This window comes from Callorhinus ursinus, unplaced genomic scaffold (assembly GCF_003265705.2).
Source record: "Callorhinus ursinus isolate GAN/ISIS: 27379988/994484 unplaced genomic scaffold, GSC_fseal_2.0 scaffold10, whole genome shotgun sequence".
NCBI lineage: Eukaryota > Metazoa > Chordata > Mammalia > Carnivora > Otariidae > Callorhinus > Callorhinus ursinus.
This window is the reverse complement of record NW_027397072.1, coordinates 8,419,650-8,435,854: the sequence shown is the minus strand read 5'-3', so window position 1 is coordinate 8,435,854 and position 16,205 is coordinate 8,419,650. Positions and strand designations below refer to the sequence as shown.

General features: G+C 58.3%; 1 protein-coding gene across 9 annotated transcripts in view; it reads right to left on the bottom strand.

Annotated features, from left to right (window-relative positions):
• Positions 1-31: 31 nt before the first annotated feature.
• The window catches only part of ATP6V1C2 (ATPase H+ transporting V1 subunit C2), a 52,260-nt gene continuing 36,086 nt past the window's right edge, over positions 32-16,205 (bottom strand). For 5 of the 9 annotated variants that reach the window (XM_073896997.1, XM_073896998.1, XM_073897001.1 and 2 more), the window contains 9 exons: positions 13,943-14,034; positions 11,277-11,375; positions 10,618-10,686; positions 8,578-8,670; positions 8,372-8,465; positions 5,921-6,058; positions 4,906-5,003; positions 466-598; positions 32-170 (listed from right to left, as the gene is read on the bottom strand). In XM_073896997.1, the coding sequence (XP_073753098.1) occupies positions 81-170; positions 466-598; positions 4,906-5,003; positions 5,921-6,058; positions 8,372-8,465; positions 8,578-8,670; positions 10,618-10,686; positions 11,277-11,375; positions 13,943-14,034 (906 nt within the window). In that variant the 3' untranslated portion in view covers positions 32-80. Of the gene's footprint in view, positions 171-465; positions 599-4,905; positions 5,004-5,441; positions 6,059-8,371; positions 8,466-8,577; positions 8,671-10,617; positions 10,687-11,276; positions 11,376-13,942; positions 14,035-16,205 lie in introns of those variants that run through there. The other 4 variants (XM_073897002.1, XM_025867737.2, XM_073897000.1 and 1 more) reach the window with 3 other exon arrangements.

Sequence of the window (16,205 nt, the reverse complement as noted above, 5' to 3'; positions counted from 1 at the left end):
TAGGGTTCTCTGGCTAAGGGAAAGAGGTGTCCGTAGGAGTCTGCGTGACCAGGAGAGCACAGTGGTGCCATTTCATCTCCCTAGTCGAGAAGACTGAGGTCGATGTGGAAGTAGACATAAGGAAAATAGTCCTGGTTGTTGAGCTGCAGGCCAGGGATCTCCACGGATGCCTGCAAAAAGAAGACGTCGTATGGGCGCTCTAAATGCAGAAACCAGTTTGCTGCCGTCTTTATAATTTTCGAAGAGGCTCTCTAGGCTCTGACTGCGTTTTCTGCCCCGCACAGTGCACCCCCACCACACAGACACACACACACACGCGGCCTCTTCCCTGTTAGGCTTGCACATTTGTGAAACGTAGATCTTCTTAACAATCTGGCAATTTCCATTTTCGGAAAGTGCCTCCCACGTGGAGAGGCTGACGGCCGTGCAGAAACCCAGCTATTTCTGTCTGGATTCTCTACCTACATCCAGTATACTTGCAGCTGCTACTTGATCCAGATGTCTGAAGACGGAGTTCAGAACCTCCCTTAAACGTTTGGTGGATGACTTCTTATGAGGCTGGAGGAGCACCGCCTGGAAATTCACCGGTAGTCCGTACCTTCCCAGACAGACAAAACGTGCGAATGAACAAAACGTTACTTACGATGCAGATGTGGGTAAAATAACCCTGACAAGAAACAGAGAAGTTCTAGTAAGAAAAAGGCCTCGGTCAACATAGCTTAAGAAAATGAAACTCAGTTGAACGGAATGTCTAGGGTCAGAGGTTAGACGAATTGGATTTTTCTGGATAGGAACATCTCTAGTAGAACATGTTAACATTGGTCATGTGAAAACACTGCAACAGTGAACTTTGCATCTCAAGAAAACAATGAAAAATTCTATGAATTGTTGTAGCCAGTGAAATTGGGTTGCATTCTATCAGGTAATATTTTGAGGAAAACTGATGGGCTGTTGGATTTTTCCCTCCGACTGCCGCTTCAGTGTTAACAGCCATTTCTGGCCGTTAATGGCGCGGTGTCTGCTAAAATACCAAGGCCTGTTGCATCTGCAGAAGGACCTGTGAAGGAGGCTGCTTGTAACCACGTGTGTACTGCTTTCACTACAAATCAAGCCTACGACCTGCTTAGTGCTGTGCCCCTGGAGGACTCTGGGCGAGCAGAACCCCGATTTCAGAGCCCCACCAAAATAGTCTTTCCAAGAGGCAAGTGCCAGAGAAGCTGGCTGGTGCTGACAGGGATGGCAGCACGTGGGCTAGCTCACGGTTGGGGGGCGGGGGGGAGATGGCCCAGCCGATGGCTTGTCTATCCTTTGTTCCCCTTGCCATCAAAGCTCTGGTATTTCCTGGGGAAGATGGGCAGAGGGGCTGTCGCCATCTTTACCTGAACGAGCAGCTTCCCTCCGGAATCCCTACCCCACCTCCCAGTGCTTTCCACATCCTCGACTTCACCCAGACCATTCCCTCCATCTACGGGCCACAGTGCGGCGGACCTGGACACTTAAGGGCGGGCATTCCAGCTCCCGGGCCATCCCTGCCATCCCTGCCATCCCTGCCATCCCTGCTTTGTCCTCCGACTCGGTCATTCCACCGCAGTCCTTGCCCAGCTGCTCTGGGAGACGGTTTACCCTCCCTCACAAGGATCCCTGTGTTGAGAGCTCTCCTGCCTTTCCCAGCCTGGGAGCTGCTTCAGGCCAGAGACATGGGTCCGTTCTGTCCCTGATCCTGGAGAGCCACAGGCCCTCCTTCAGTGCTTCGTTAAATGCTGGCTGAATGCTCCTCACCCCCCTCATCAAGGCTCCAGGCCCTTGGCCTCTTAGCCCACTCTGGAATTCAGGGCTTTTCACATTCTTCCCAGACCCTTCCGGTCCTTTCCCTGCGAACCCCCACTCTGGATCAATTTAAAGGAACGCCTTCTCTGTTGTGCTCAGAACATGCCTTCCAGGAACGGCTGAGTCTGTTCTCATTCTCAAGGCTGCCCCCCATGGCGCTCCCTCTTGGATCGCTCAGTAGAGGACCCTCCTCCCTGATCGCTGAGGTCACCTGGTGGGGAGCCCTCACCTGCAGCCCCCATACCGAGACCACTGTAGCCACCCCACCCCCACCCCCCGGGCTGCAAGTGGCGTCAGGCTTTCTCAACTACTGCCCCCTTCCCTTTAACGTATCACCATTGTGCCCTGCCTAAAATAAACTTCCTTGGCTCCTCCCTAAGGCTCTCATTCCAAACCTGAGAGAGTATCCAGTGTCCTGTGTCACCCAATCATCCTTCGGCCATCATACTCAGGCTTGTCCCACCAATGACCTCATGGCCCATTTGCAGGGACACATAAATCCTTAGGCTTCCACTCCTTGACTCGTCAGCCACTCCCTCCTCCTGCCTCGGATTTCCTCATGGGCTTTTCTGCCTCCACCCCTCTTATGTTGGAGGTCCCCCAAGGCGCCCCTTCAGTACATTCCCTCTATACGACTCTCTCTAAATGAATGCACCCGCAGAGCCACCATTAGGACTCCCTAATGTCTGTTCCCCACTAACATCTCTCCCTGGAGCCCGACAAACCAGCTAGCTACCTGGCCAGCTCCGCTCTCATCCCAGATGACTGAAGCCCCTGGTTCCCTTCACCCTGAAGGCACTTCCTCAGCTGAGGGCGGGGTCCACTTCACTTTGGTTTTATTGAGTCCACGAACATTTAGCATCCACTCTTTGTCCAGCTCTGGGTTGAGTGGCAGAGGTAGCGAGCAAGTCGGCCACAGCCCCCACATAGGCGGGAAGAACAAATCAGCTTGGCAAGGAGGAAGACAGCACCAAGTGCCAACCGGGGGTCAAAGGAACAGGCAAGCAGGGGAACTTCGTCTGTTTGCACTGACAAACTTGCTGGTTAACCTGTTCTCTTGGACTATGATCTCTCCATACCATGGAATATGGAAAAGCCATTAAAAAGGATCAGGTAGCTCCACACACACTGGTAAGAATTGAAAGCAGATGAAAAAAGCAAGCTGCAGAACATTAAGGATAAATGGGGCAAGAAGAGTCTCGAAACCATTAACTGTGATTATCTGTGGGCGGGGGGACTGTGAGGAACTTCCTCCACAGTACGTATTTCTGAACTTTAGTTTTTTAGTTTTTTTTTTAAACAGTGTTCATATATTACAACTGTATTCAGGAAAAATACAGATACAGTAAGAAAAAGTCCTACATTCATAGTCTTGTAAAGAATTACTTCTACAGGGGCGCCTGGGTGGCTCAGTTAAGTGTCTGCCTTTGATTCGGGGCCGGATCCTAGGATGCTGGGATTGAGCCCCGTGTCAGGCTCCCTGCTCTCTCCCCCTCTGACTGCCACCTCCCCCCTGCTTGTGCCGTCCATCAAATAAATAAATAAAATCTTTTAAAAAAACAAAGAATTATCTCTACATACACTTTTAGGGGAAACAGTTTTATCCAGCTTAAGATATTAGGGACATCTATCTCTACCTCTCTCGAGCAAATGGGCATCCACACTATTGGGCCCGAGAACCACCGATTTTTGAGGCAAGCAGGTCAGTCTGGGACCCGTCGACACTACGCACAGCTGGAACCCTCCAGGGTAGCGTGAGTACACCCCGCAGCACGGGGCCACGCTCCATGCCATTCCAGGCCTCTGAGACGGGTGGGGGAGGGGGAGGAGCCACGGTGAGATCTGATCTGTGTCTGGACAAAACCACACCTGGCAGCCACCATATTGTGTTTGGACAAAACCGCACCTGGCAGCCACCAGTCTGTGTGAACAAAACCACACTGGCAGCCATGTGGAGGATGAGAGCCTGTGGCAACAGCTGGGCCAGCAAGGCGGGGGACGGAGGCGAGAGAGAGCGGAGGCAGGATGGATGGCCCGTCCAGGGCACTGTGGGGGCGCAGGGAGTCGGGGAGGCAAGCGGGGATGAGGGAGCAGAGCGTCCGAGCCCCGAGGTTTGGGGCCTGGGGTCAGGAAGGACGTGAGGCCAGGTTGGGAGGGAAGAGGAGCCAGATGTGTCTGGCGAGCGGCAGGACTTGGGAGATGCAAGAAGCACAGGCAGAGAAAGGGAAGCAGGAACGGGCCTCCAGGTGCGGGGCCGCTGTGCAGACAGGGGAAGGGGCCCGGGAGAGCACTCCGGAGGCTCGGAGGGCCAGGGGAGCACCGGAGCAGGGGTGGAAGCTTCCGGAAAAAGTGTGTCCAGCCAGCCGTGTGCGGTGCTACCAAGATCTGCCCCCAGAGCTCATGACACGGGGCATCTTCAAAACAGGAGAAAAGCAGGCTTCAAAAAATATTTCCTGTATAATTCCATTTTCGTAAAAATTTAGTAAAAAATAGGCATATCTGTAAACTAGAAAAAAAAGCAAAACACAAAGGAACAAAAACTCCTGGAGGGGTTCATGCCCACGTGTTAGCCAGCAGCGCTCTCTCCCGGTGTTAAAAAGTACAGATGATTTTTACTCACTGTTGGTGCTTATTTATAGTTTCCTAATTCTCCACAGCAAACCCCTTTCACTTTTGTTAAAAAACAAGGCAAAACTTCTGTCATTAGTTCGCTCTCTGGTTTAGGTTTTAGTGTTTGTGTTGCCTTAGGCCTCAGCGGTCAAGGACAGCGCTGGTATTTCTTCCAGGAGTCGCACAGCAGAACCCGCTGGAGAGGGCAGGACCCCTGCCCCAGGTCCGGCAGGAAGCGGATGCAGAGCACAGGACCGCAGGCCCGCCAGGCTGAGCGAAGGCTTGGGGCACTCCGGAGATCCTAAGCATGTCGCCAAGAGCCAGGAGCAGCACGGGGACAGGGCAGGAGGGCCTGGGCCCAGAGGAGGGGGCTGGACGGGGCAGGCGGCGGTCCCGGGGGGGTCCCCAGAGCTGACTGCTCCCCGCCCCCAAGCAGGGCAGCGCGGGCTGGGCACGGCCGCCACGCACCTGAGCACGGACTCCACAAACACCCTCAGCGCCTTGATGTGGATCCAGGCAATGAAGGCTTCGCTGAAGTTCACCTTGAGCCAGCGCAGCAGCGGGCCCTGCGGAGACAGGAGAGCGGGTGATGCCTGCTGGCAGCCCCGCCTGACACCAGGCCAAGGACGACACGGCTTTTGACAGAGCAAGCCTTGCGCGGAGACATGGCCTGCGGCCAGCGGAAGCAGCGAGTCGGTTGGCCCAGGCCCAGGCGAGGCCCAGGCCCACGTCCTCCAGGGCGCCTGGGGCCCGGCAAGCTCAGCGGGCCAGCCACCTGGCACATGCGCGGGGCCACCAGAGCCCAGGCTGCAGGGGGCGGGGGGGGGGGGGGCGGCTCGGCAGCCCCTGACCTCAGGGCCGTGGGCAGACAGCGGACAGGCTTCCCTCTGACACCGTGCTGCCAGGGAGCCCAACTTTGAGGAACGCATCGCCGCCCCCCCCCCCCCCGCCGTTCTAGCATCATTCCCCCAGCTGCCGCTTCCAGGGGGCTCCGCCGAGCCCACCTCACAAGGCCACAACCCCTCGGGGCCGCAGCAGCTGTCACGAATGCTGGTGTGGCCGGTCCTCGGGGGGTCCAGGAGTCCTACAGCAAGGGCTCTGAGCTCCCACCGACACCTCCAACTGCCCGCAAGGGTCAGGGGTGGGTCCAGCCAGGGCAGCCCGGGGGGAGGGGGGTGGGGGAGAGCCGAGCTGCCCGACTGCCACCACCCAGCAGGGCCTGCCCCCTTCACCAGCTGCAGCCACCCCCACGCAGGGCAGAGGCACCCTGGCCAACAAGCACCATCCACTGCCGGGGCGCGGGGGTGCAGCTCCAAAGACGCCCTCCAGGTGAGGAGGGAGGCAGGATTCTGGGCTCCTTGATTTAAGCCCTCGAAAGCCACTCTGCGTACCAGAAAACGCAAGGCGCTGTTTTCTCAGAGGATGCCTGCGCTGGCGAGGACATGCGAGCGGGGGAGCCCCAGGGCTGCAGGGTGCGGCTTACCTCTCCCTCGCCCTCACTCTCTCTCTCTCTGTCCGTCTGCCCCGCAGCGGGCCTAGCGGGGTTACCTAGCGGGGTTACCTTAACCTTGTGGTCCGGGAAGGTGGATGATCCCTTTTTAAGAGCAACACAGGAAGTTTGCTAAAGGCACAGAAATGATTTATTAATCTCTCAGCAAACAGGCATCACAACAAACAGAAATAACTCGCATCGCCGGAAAAGCGCGTGAAGGCGAGCTGGGAATGCTGGCCCGCCCTCCGGACTCACGTGCTGCCTGCACTGGAGATGGGATGGGGGGTGGTTCAGGTGTCCGGGTCCCCTAACTGCAGCGACAGGGCCGGCCGCCGACAGCGGGGTCAGCTCCCGCATCCCTCCCCCTGCCTGGCCTCGGTCCGCACCTCCCCTGCACGGGCGGACGGGACAGGGACCGTCCCCAGGAGGCAGCTGTTCGCGGAAACAGCTCTCCCCGCGGGGTGCGGCTCCACTCCGTCCGGCCACGGGAGCCCCGCGGCACCCATGGAAGCTACGTACAGAGAATGAGCCAGGCACGCTGGTAGGACCTACCACCCTTTATCCTCCTCTTCTGCAGACGGGGAGAAAGCACGGGAAAATCCCACCCTGTGCTCTCCAAGGGAGCTGACACCCCAGGACCTAGCCTGTCCCCTCGGGGAGACGAGGACCAAAGACGGTGCAGGATGCTGGTCACAGCCACCGCCCCACAAGCTAAAGGGGAAAGAGGTGCCTCAGAAGCCAGGGCAGGGCTGCCCCCGGCTGCCCCCCCGCCCGGTGGCTGCCCCCCGCTCAGTGGCACACGGCCTGAGCTTCGCAAGGAGCTAAATGGTTCCCAGTTCGTGTCTCCTCTGGAGCTTCCCCTCCACAGAGACCCTGGAAGGGCTCCCGGGGCAGCGCTGGGGTGCAGAAGCCTACACCTCGTAAGGAAGTGGCAGGTGGCAACCTGAGCCCCAGGCGGCAGCTGTCCAGCTCTTGTGTGTCACCTGGATCCTCAGGGGGTCTGTACCAGCGCCAAGGCCAGTGCCAAAGGCACGACCTGACCACCTGTCCTGCAGGCAGGGCCTCCCGCCCGGACATTTGTCAAAGCTGCCACTGTCTAGCCCCCCCATCCAGAGACACTGGGTAGGGGGCCCGGGGCCAGGACCGAAGCCAGGAGGGACGAGGCTGGAGAGAGACCACTGAGCGCTCCTGATTGATGAAGGTTTGGGGTGAGCTAAGGCCAAGGAGAAAAACCCTTTGGGTTTTACGGCTCTTGTTGCTGAACACCTTCCCTGCCTGGGTGTGCGGGGTCTGAGGCCTCAGGGCCCAGTGCCGCCTCAGCCCTTTCTGTCAGGAAGAGCCCTCAACCCAAAGCCTGGCAGACCGAGGATCAGAAGCGGGTGTGTCCACTTGGCATGCACACACTCACGTCCACACACACACACACACACACAGTTTATGCTTGGGGGCAGGGTTAAACCCCCCCCCCCACAGGCACTATTACATGATGAGCTCCTGTCTCGTCCTCAGAGGGGATGGGCCCGTCCACTGGGGCTTTGAGAACCCCGTTTTGTGGAACCCCATGCTGCTGCTCACTTCTGAGGGGGGGAGGCTTGTCTGCAGTCCCTGACCAGAGAGGTCGAGCCGGACGTGCCCATTCCACCAGCTTGCTCTTCACCTAAGCACATACTTACAGCTTCATGTTTACACACCGGCTTTCCTCCAAAAGGCCTGAAGTACATTCTATTCATTCTTCCCTTCCTCTCTACGCTAGAGTCTGAACTGGAAGTTTCTGAGAACCCTTCCCAGTGGGGATGGGGGGCAGAGGGGCCCTGAAGACATTCCACCAGGGGGGCCCCTGGAGCCACCTGGCTTAGGCTTCTCCGTAGCAGGAAGGGGCCCATCCCGCAGAGCAGAGTGGCTCTCCCAGGGCTACGCTGTTCACATGCCCAAACTCAAAGCCTGGTTTGCTCCCTTGTGAGCTCAGCTGCCCGCGCACGCGGGAGGTTTCTGAGTGGCTGTTGTCAGAAATCTCAAGGATAAGCACCCACACTTTGCGAAAAGCATGGGGGAATAAAGACAGGTGCTGATGACAGAAGCTGTCCCATCGCGCCTGGGGAACCACACTGCTGAGGCCAGCAAGGTGACCGAGGGGACAGGCCTGCCCACGCTCGGCACAGGGACCCCTGGCTGCCCTGCCCCAGTCCTCTCTTCCTGGGGGAAATGCTCCCTGACCTCCCAGAGCCTCAGTTTCTCAGCGGCACAGTGGGGCTTGGAGTCCCCTCCTGGAGGGGCGCTGCCAGGACTCGGGAGCTCTCCTGGGGAAGGTGCACCTGGGTGCCCCTCTCCCTTGCCCAGCCCCACTCTGGCAGCCCCAGGGGAACACACGTCCCCGGGCCACATGGCCCCCAAGGGACGGGGGTGCTCTTGCATGAAGCCCGCCCGCCTGTGTTGTCTACTCACATACTGTTGCTTCTTATCAGACAGCAACCTGCTCATCTCTTCCCTTTCCCTTTTAATTTCTTTCTCATCATAGTAAAATTCACGGACAGTAAACCTTAAAACAAGCAAATGAGAGGCTTTCACCAGGAAGCTTCCAGACGGAGCAGAGACCAACCTCCAGCGGAGACAGCCCAAACCCGGAGGAGCCTACCAAGGCCAGCCCTTACTTGTTCTCTCTGGCTTTGGTTTTGAAATCCTCGATCACTTTTCGAAACAGGGTCACCGTGAAGAGGCCGCCCTCGTTGTCCTCGGCAATCAGTCTGGTGGAGAGAAGCATCTGTTCACTGGGAGCCTCACCACACCCGAGGTCAGAGCTGGGCCAGAGAGGCCTGTTCCGTCTCCCTGGGGAGGTGGGTCCCCGCAGAGGGGGAGCTCCGTCCCCATCAGCCCAGTGGCCCGTGGGCAGCCCCCCCCCCCGCCGCCACCAGCACCCGAGAGCAGGGAACCAGGCGCCCCTTATGACTTCCTGACTCCGGGCTGGGTGCTCTCTACCACCTGCTATTGCTCCTTCCACTCCCCCTCCAGGCTGAGGCCTCGGGGGCCTCTGGGTGACCTAAACGCAGGCCCTCAAGGTGCAGAGACCCCCCAGTTTGGCTCCAGCTTGAGAGATGCCCGAGCGATCGAGCTACTCCCGTCTGTCACCTGTGTGTGTGTGTGTGTAGGGGGCGGGGGTGCCCGGGCTCTGATGCGCTGCGCTCAGAACAGAGCAGGGCCGACTCCAGTCGGTGAAAACCATCCCACCATGCCCACCTCACGTTCACTGTCCCCATGCTCCAATCAGCCAGCCTCCGAGGCACGCCGCAGCACAGGGCCTCAGGGGGCGCTGTCCCAACACAGGGGTCACGGGAGCCAGTGGTCCGCGTCTTTGAGTCAGCCTTTTTGGCCAGAAGACCTAAAGCAGGCCCTTCGCCAAGCCCGGGCAGGTCTCACGGGCATGCTGGTCCCCTTTCCTGTCACTCAGAGCCCCTCCCCCCGGCCCCAATCAACTGAGGTGGCCTCTGTGGAGGGGTCCCCCAGCACGTGGCCACAGAAAGCCAGTGTGGCAGAGCACTGGTGGCCTCTGCCAGGCTGTCGGGCTTGGAGGACCTGCCCCTCTGCCCATCTGTCTGCCTTCCCCCTCTCTCGGCAGACGCCCCTGGCTTCTTCCTCTGGCCTCCCCTCGTGACCCCAGGCTATGGCTGTCCAGTTCCCTGCACCCCTCAGTGTAGCTCCTGATTGCCATCTCCTATGAGCTGTGACCCTGGGAGAGCCTCCCCGGCCGGAGGGGGGCCTCGGAGCCGAGCGCGCCGTGGGCAAGGCTGCCCTCACCCTACGCGCTGTGTGCCGAGAAGGAGGCGACCGGCGAAGCTGGCCCAGACTCACCGCCCAATCTTTTTAAATTACAAACTATTCCAGACATACCCTCTATACCTTCTCTATACGAGAAGGTATAGAGAATAACAAATACTATGCATTGGCCGCCCCACTTAAGACCTAAAGCCATTCGCACGCCGCAGAAGCCCCGTGCCCGTCCCTGGCTGCGTGTCGCTCCCTGCCCTGATCCCCCAAACAGCCCCTCGACTCTCAACGTGCGCCTGCACAAGCCCAGATCACGTAGGGTTTAGTTCGGTCCATTTCTCGACCTCAGGTAAATGGCTTCACGCCGGGTGTACTTTTCAGCCGTTGGCTATTCTTGCTCCACACCGAACCATGAGACCCACCCCTGCCGCAGTGTGTAGCCCCGACGTGCTGGTGTCCCCGCGTGCAAGGTCCTCGTGGTTTGACTATATTCCTGTATCTCTTTTCCTGCCACTTTCCCAGCCCTCCCTGGCCACTCCTGCTCTGACCCCAGTAGGCCAGATGCTGAGACTGACTCTGCTCCCCACCCTGCCCCCCAGCTGCCCCCCCAGCTGCTCATGCTCTGTGGCCATCAGAGATCAGAGTCAGGCCCCTGCTTGACCCTCAGGGAAGCATCGACCTGAGCTGAGAAAGCAGAGCAGAGCGTGGTGAGGGGGATCTCTGCAGGCATGCAGCCAGAGGGGGCTTCCTGGAAGAGGGGGAAGCGAAGCAGCAGTCTAAAAGATAGAGGGAGTCTGGCACACGGCTGGGGGTGTGGCTGCAAAGGAACTCCAGGCTGAGGGACTCTGGTGAGCGCTAAGTGGGGAGGGCTGAGGGTCCCTGCGTCCTCAGAGCATGTTTGGTGCCTGGGTGCCAAGCTGGGGTCTTACTTAGTCGACCGAGGGACCACCATGTCCGAGAGGGATTCGTAGGTTTTTTGCCATTGTGCGTAGCTTGGTCTGCAAGAATACAGAATCATTCAGTGATTTCGGAAGAATGGCTGGGGGGTGTTCCGAGTGTTTAGGACACCGTACACCCCTTTTCCCGAGGGACTGAGATGAGCAGGACTGGGCCAGAGAGCCCCAAACACCCCAAGGCCCTGCCATGGGCACTGGACACCGCCTCCCTCCCCAGCCCGGTCCTGGACCCAGCCTCCCCACAAGGGCCCCGCACGCCCCAGAGGGCCCACGTGAAGGGTTCAGCCAGAGATGTGTGTTGGGGCTTTCTAGCCCTGACCCTGCGTGGCCTTGGAGAAGCCAACTGAGTTCTCTGCCTCTGGACAAGGGATTAACAGCCATACCCCCGGTTTGCTGTGAGCGAAACGAGCTCCCTGTCCAAGGCTGGTGGCACACGGCAGCTGCTCAAGAAATGGCAGCTTCTGTCACTGCTTTGCCCCACAGACACTGTCATCCTGCTCCTGTTCCTGCCCCCGGGCTCCAGGCCATGGAGGGCCCCCCTCTCTCTCTGCTGGGCAGGGCCACTTTCCTCCCATGATCACCAACAAAGGCTGAGCCCCCCCCCCCACAACCCGCTTTCCCGGGCCACTTACTTGGGGACGATGACCAGAAGCGTGATGAGATACTCGGAACCCAACACGAAGTCTTCTTTGCTCACGATATCACTCAACGTCCGAGTGAAGAGGTTTCCCCTGAATCCGTGTGGGACAGAGGGATCAGCCAAAAGGCAGAGGGAGGCCTCGGGGGCCTGGGCATTTGGGACGCGTGGAGCCCCGCACACCCACCACACACAGGCCCTGGGTCAGGAGGACAGGCAGGAAACACGACGGCTTGTATGTCCCCCCAGAGTGGCGGATCCCTGGGCCGAGTGTGCCCCCGACCCCCCAGTTCTGGGTGGCCGGAGCTGCTGTGGCTAGCAGGGCCGGAGGGCCCCTCACTAGTCCCCCGAGGGGCACCGGAATCCAACACCGCCGTCACCTGCGCTGCCCCTGGGACTGCTGGGGGGGACTGCGGGTGGCAGGCAGCTTGAGTTACTCAAGTGTCAACACTCGAGCTGTCCTGAGCGGAGACGGGCCCAGAGAGAGCTCCGTTTCACTTTTCACACCTCCCAGGTCCAGCCGCCAGGGGACATGCACCTGCAATCGCTTGCTTCATGCCCAGTGGAACCCGGTCTCCAGAGAGGTCATGGTATTTTTAGCACATGGTTCAAGGCTATTGTAGCAGCAAACGGGCCAAGGGATAGCTCGGAGACCGTCTGTAGCCTGGGCACCCTGGCCACGGTATCAGCTAATGTATTTGCCCATGACACTCCTGGCGAATGGCTCTCAAGCACTCCCAAGGCCAAGGCCTTAGGCAACACGCCACCTCCAGCCTCATCTCTCCCACCTGTGCCTTCACTGCCAACTCCCTTAGGACCCTCTCCAAAGGCACAGAGCCTGTGCCCCCTACCTCGTTACCGTTCCGCTGTCAGGTCTGCTCTGTCTGGTTTATGCCTGAACTCCTAGCACAAAGCAGATTTTCCATAGATACTTGTTGAGCGAGTCATTGTGAGCTCCCCGAGTGCAGAAATTACACTGTCTTCTGCTTTGTTACCTTTAGGGCCTGCCATAAAGCCTGAGAGTGTAGGAGGTGCTTAATACACGTTTATCGGAAGAAGAATAACAGGCGAAGGAGGCAGGAACGGCTTCACCACCCCACCCCCACCCCCTCTTCACTCAGGGGAGTGATCAATTGATCAGCACTGCGGTGAATCAGCCCCTGAGCTTCATCAGCTGACTGACGAGGCCGGACCAGATGTCTGCTCAAGCCCCAAACGATTCTCGAGGAGTCCACAAGTCGGTGATGCGACAAGTCGATGGCCCAGCAGGTAAATGGTTAATGCCACAACAGATCTAAGCCAAGGTCACCATTTAGGGCGCTCTCTGCCATCGGCGCCCTGCCCTTTGCCCATCTCATTCCTTCGTAGAGCCAAGGATGCAGCGGAACTCAGGTGATGCCCATTTAGTTCTGATGCCAAGTCACGCCACCAATAACGACTATTTCTAGTTGAAGTGCATCTTTCCTTTTTTGGTTTTTGTTTTTTTGTTTTTTAAAAGATTTTATTTATTTATGTGACAGAGAGAGACACAGCGAGAGAGGGAACACAAGCAGAGGGAGTCGGAGAGGGAGAAGCAGGCTTGCCTGCGGAGCAGGGAGCCCGACGCGGGGCTCGATCCCAGGACCCTGGGATCATGACCTGAGCCGAAGGCAGACGCTTCACGACTGAGCCACCCAGGCGCCCCTCCCTTTTTGGTTTTAAATTCTATGTACTACATGCTTCTTTCACAAGAAAAGAAGGCTGGCCCAGGGACCACCTGAAGGGAGAGGGGGAAAAGGGAGGGAGGGTGAGCTACTCGGAGGGACAGCTGATTCTGAAGGCCCCTGGGCACTGCCCTTCCTTGGAGGATCTTCAGACAACTGCCAACAGAATCAGAGCCAGAATCTGGGGAGACTGGGAGGATCCTCCATGCCAACTCAGTCCTACTCAGGGGCAGCTTCCAGACTCCCTGGCGGGAGCTCAACTGCCCTCTCCTGACATGCCTCCCACAACAAGGCACTCACTACCTTACAAGGCAGTTGTTGCCATCATGACACTGGGTTTCTGCTTTCCTCCAGACACCTCCCACCATCTTGGTGACTGGTGGCTGGTGGGCCACACGGTCTGCTCCCTGGCTCTCACGTGGAGGTCCTTCAGTTGACTGAAGAAGGCACCAGAGTCCCTGCGGTTGCTCTGCTCTGGGTTGCAGCACCCACTGCCCCTGGGGGCCCTCACAAAGGGCCGGGCTCTACCAGTCAGGTCGTCCCCTGACTATGCAGAGAGGGTCCTCTGTAAAGCTCCCTGGGGGAAAGGTCTTGGGACCCACCCCAGGTGTTCTCAGTAACCTGGGGAGGTTGGGAGAGAGAGGGAGGGAAGGGGATGAGGGGCAGCATGGTATCCCTCTCTGGGTCCAGGCAGGGAGGTGCCATCACCCCTGCTTGGGCCTTTCCACCCGGTCATATGCACCAAGGCCTCCCCTCCCAGCATGCAGCTCCCAAAGAGGCAGGAGTGCCTCGGCATCTGCCTGGTTGGCTGGCTGGCTCTCTGTCTCTCTCTCAACCCAGGCCCAGACCTGGTTCACCCAGTGATCTGAAAGGCACACTCCTGCCCCAGCCCGGCCCCTGCCCTAGCCCAGCCCCTGCCCCAGCCCGGCTCCGGCAGTGCAGAAACTCGGTTACTCACATGGATTTCTTCTCCAGGTTCTCCAGGTTTGTCTTCAGAGTGTTGTAGGCGGCTGTTCGGGATTTCAGGTCAGTCTCGATCTGTGCCAGTTGCTATTTGGAAAAGCAAAAAGAGGTGGCCAAACTTTTCAAAATGGCCCTAAACTGTTCATGGCACACTTCGGAATAAGTAATAATCAAAGCTGCCCACCGGTCAGGAATGCCCAGTTTTCTCCCGCTGCTCTCGCACACATGCCAGTGGGTGGCCCTACAGTACCCTGCAGGGAGCAGGGGAGAGCTTCACAGCCCCACTTTGCAGATACCGCGCGGCCCGAGACAGGCACGGCTGTTTCAGGATCACTCAGTGAGAGAATCTTCTGGTCGCAAGCCCTTCTCACACTGCCAGGCCAGCCCAGCTGACCCCATCCTGGCTTCTAGGGGGGACCACTGCGGCGCGACCCCGCCAGTGCCCGGTCCCAGGCTCAGCTGGGCCCCACAGCCCCTTCCCACAGGAAGGGGTAGGTAGGCAGGGGGGTTCCTTTCGGCTTGGACGCAGGTCATGGGTCTGGCACGAAGAAGATCCCCTGTTCTCGAGTTTCAGGGAGGGCGTCCCAGACCCCTGCCTGCAGCGGGCCCAGGCAGACATGTCGTGGAAAGCGGGGAAACAGGACAAGCCCGGGTCCACGGCCTAGCTCTGTGGCTGCCTGGCCTAAGTGGCCCCATCTGTGTGGCCAGGACGGTCATGTCCTCCCCAAGGGCTCGAAACAGAGAAAGGCAAATGCCCGCCACGGCCTACCTCACCGGAAGCCCTCAAAACACAGCCCCTGCCCCCCAGGGCTCACACTTGGGCAGTGAAGCCCATCAGTACAGAACTGGTGCAACAAAGGGGGGTACCCCACGGTACGGGACACAGCGTGGCCTTCCAGATGATCGCGCGAGCCTCCCGCGCGCAGCGGGGCGCAGGGCCGACCCCCGCAGCTCCTGAGGGGCCGCACCCCTCCTCCCAAACCCAGAGCCCCACGTCCGGGGCCAGCTCCCTGGTGGCGCGCAGTCGCCCCTGTGGGACCCCCCACTCCACGCCAACGAACACTGCTGACACGGATACCCCAGCATCAGCACACGCAACACGGAGGCAGCCTGAGGGACCGGACGATCCCGACCTGAAATACACAGATTTCGTTCGTATAGAGACGGGAGGATCCACTTTCAACAGTTAACACGTCGGTCACCTTTAGCGGGGGGAGGAAAGGGAGGGGTCTTGTCACGGGAAGCCTTTCATGTTTTTATCCTCCTATCTTGATATGTCTGATTTTTAAAATAAGATTTATATATATATATATATATTTTTTACAATTTTTTAAAATCTTTTCCTTTGAAAAGATGACAGATTTCATGGGAAATTACAGAAAGAGGACACAGGGGGACACCCCACCGGCTCAGTCGGTGGGGCATGCGGCTCTTGATCTCGGGGTCGTGGGTTCAAGACCCACGTTTGGTGTAGAGATTACTTCAAAAAATGAAAAAGTAAAATATTTTAAAAAATAGGACACAGAGACCGCATGTACCCATCTTACATAACAATAGTACGCGATCATAACCAAGAAACCAACTCAAGTACAATCCACAGTCTTGATTTTTAAAATTAACATTATACACACACACACATATATAATTATTTTTTAAAGGAAAAAATCAAACAAAAAAATCCTCCATCTTCCTTCCTTTTCTGGTTTCACCACAAGCCAATGAAAACTTGCAGAGGGGTGTTTGGAAACCAGTGGATGGCGAGAGGAACCAGGGCTCTGGAACCAGTTCGCACTCAGCCTGCCTGTGAGCCGGTGTCAGGTCTGGCCCTCTCTGAGCTCAGGCCCACGGAATTACGGAGAGCTCCCAGAATCTGCAGAGCAGGCTGTTCAGCAAGGCGAGGCCCACCTGCCCCAGCCGGAGCTCCTCCAGGGGGCCGGGTCCCCCCCACCCACCCGTGTCTGTGACCCCCGGGGAGGGTGGCCGACAGAGGCAGTGCTGAGGACGTGCGTTCAGCCGGGCTCTGAGGTGTGGGGCTTGCTGGCAGAAGCCCCGAGAGCCTCCCGGACCCACCCGCAGAACCCAGAGATGTTTCCGGTGGTGGAAACACCAGCCGCCAGCGCCCCGAGGGGGTCAGCGTGGAACCCCCACCCTCGGCTGCTCGTGTGCGTGCTGAAGAATAAACCCTGCACCGTGTCACACCCGTGAGGTCTGGGGGCTTTTTTGAACCTGCAGCATGACCAGGCCTCTGGAGACTGACA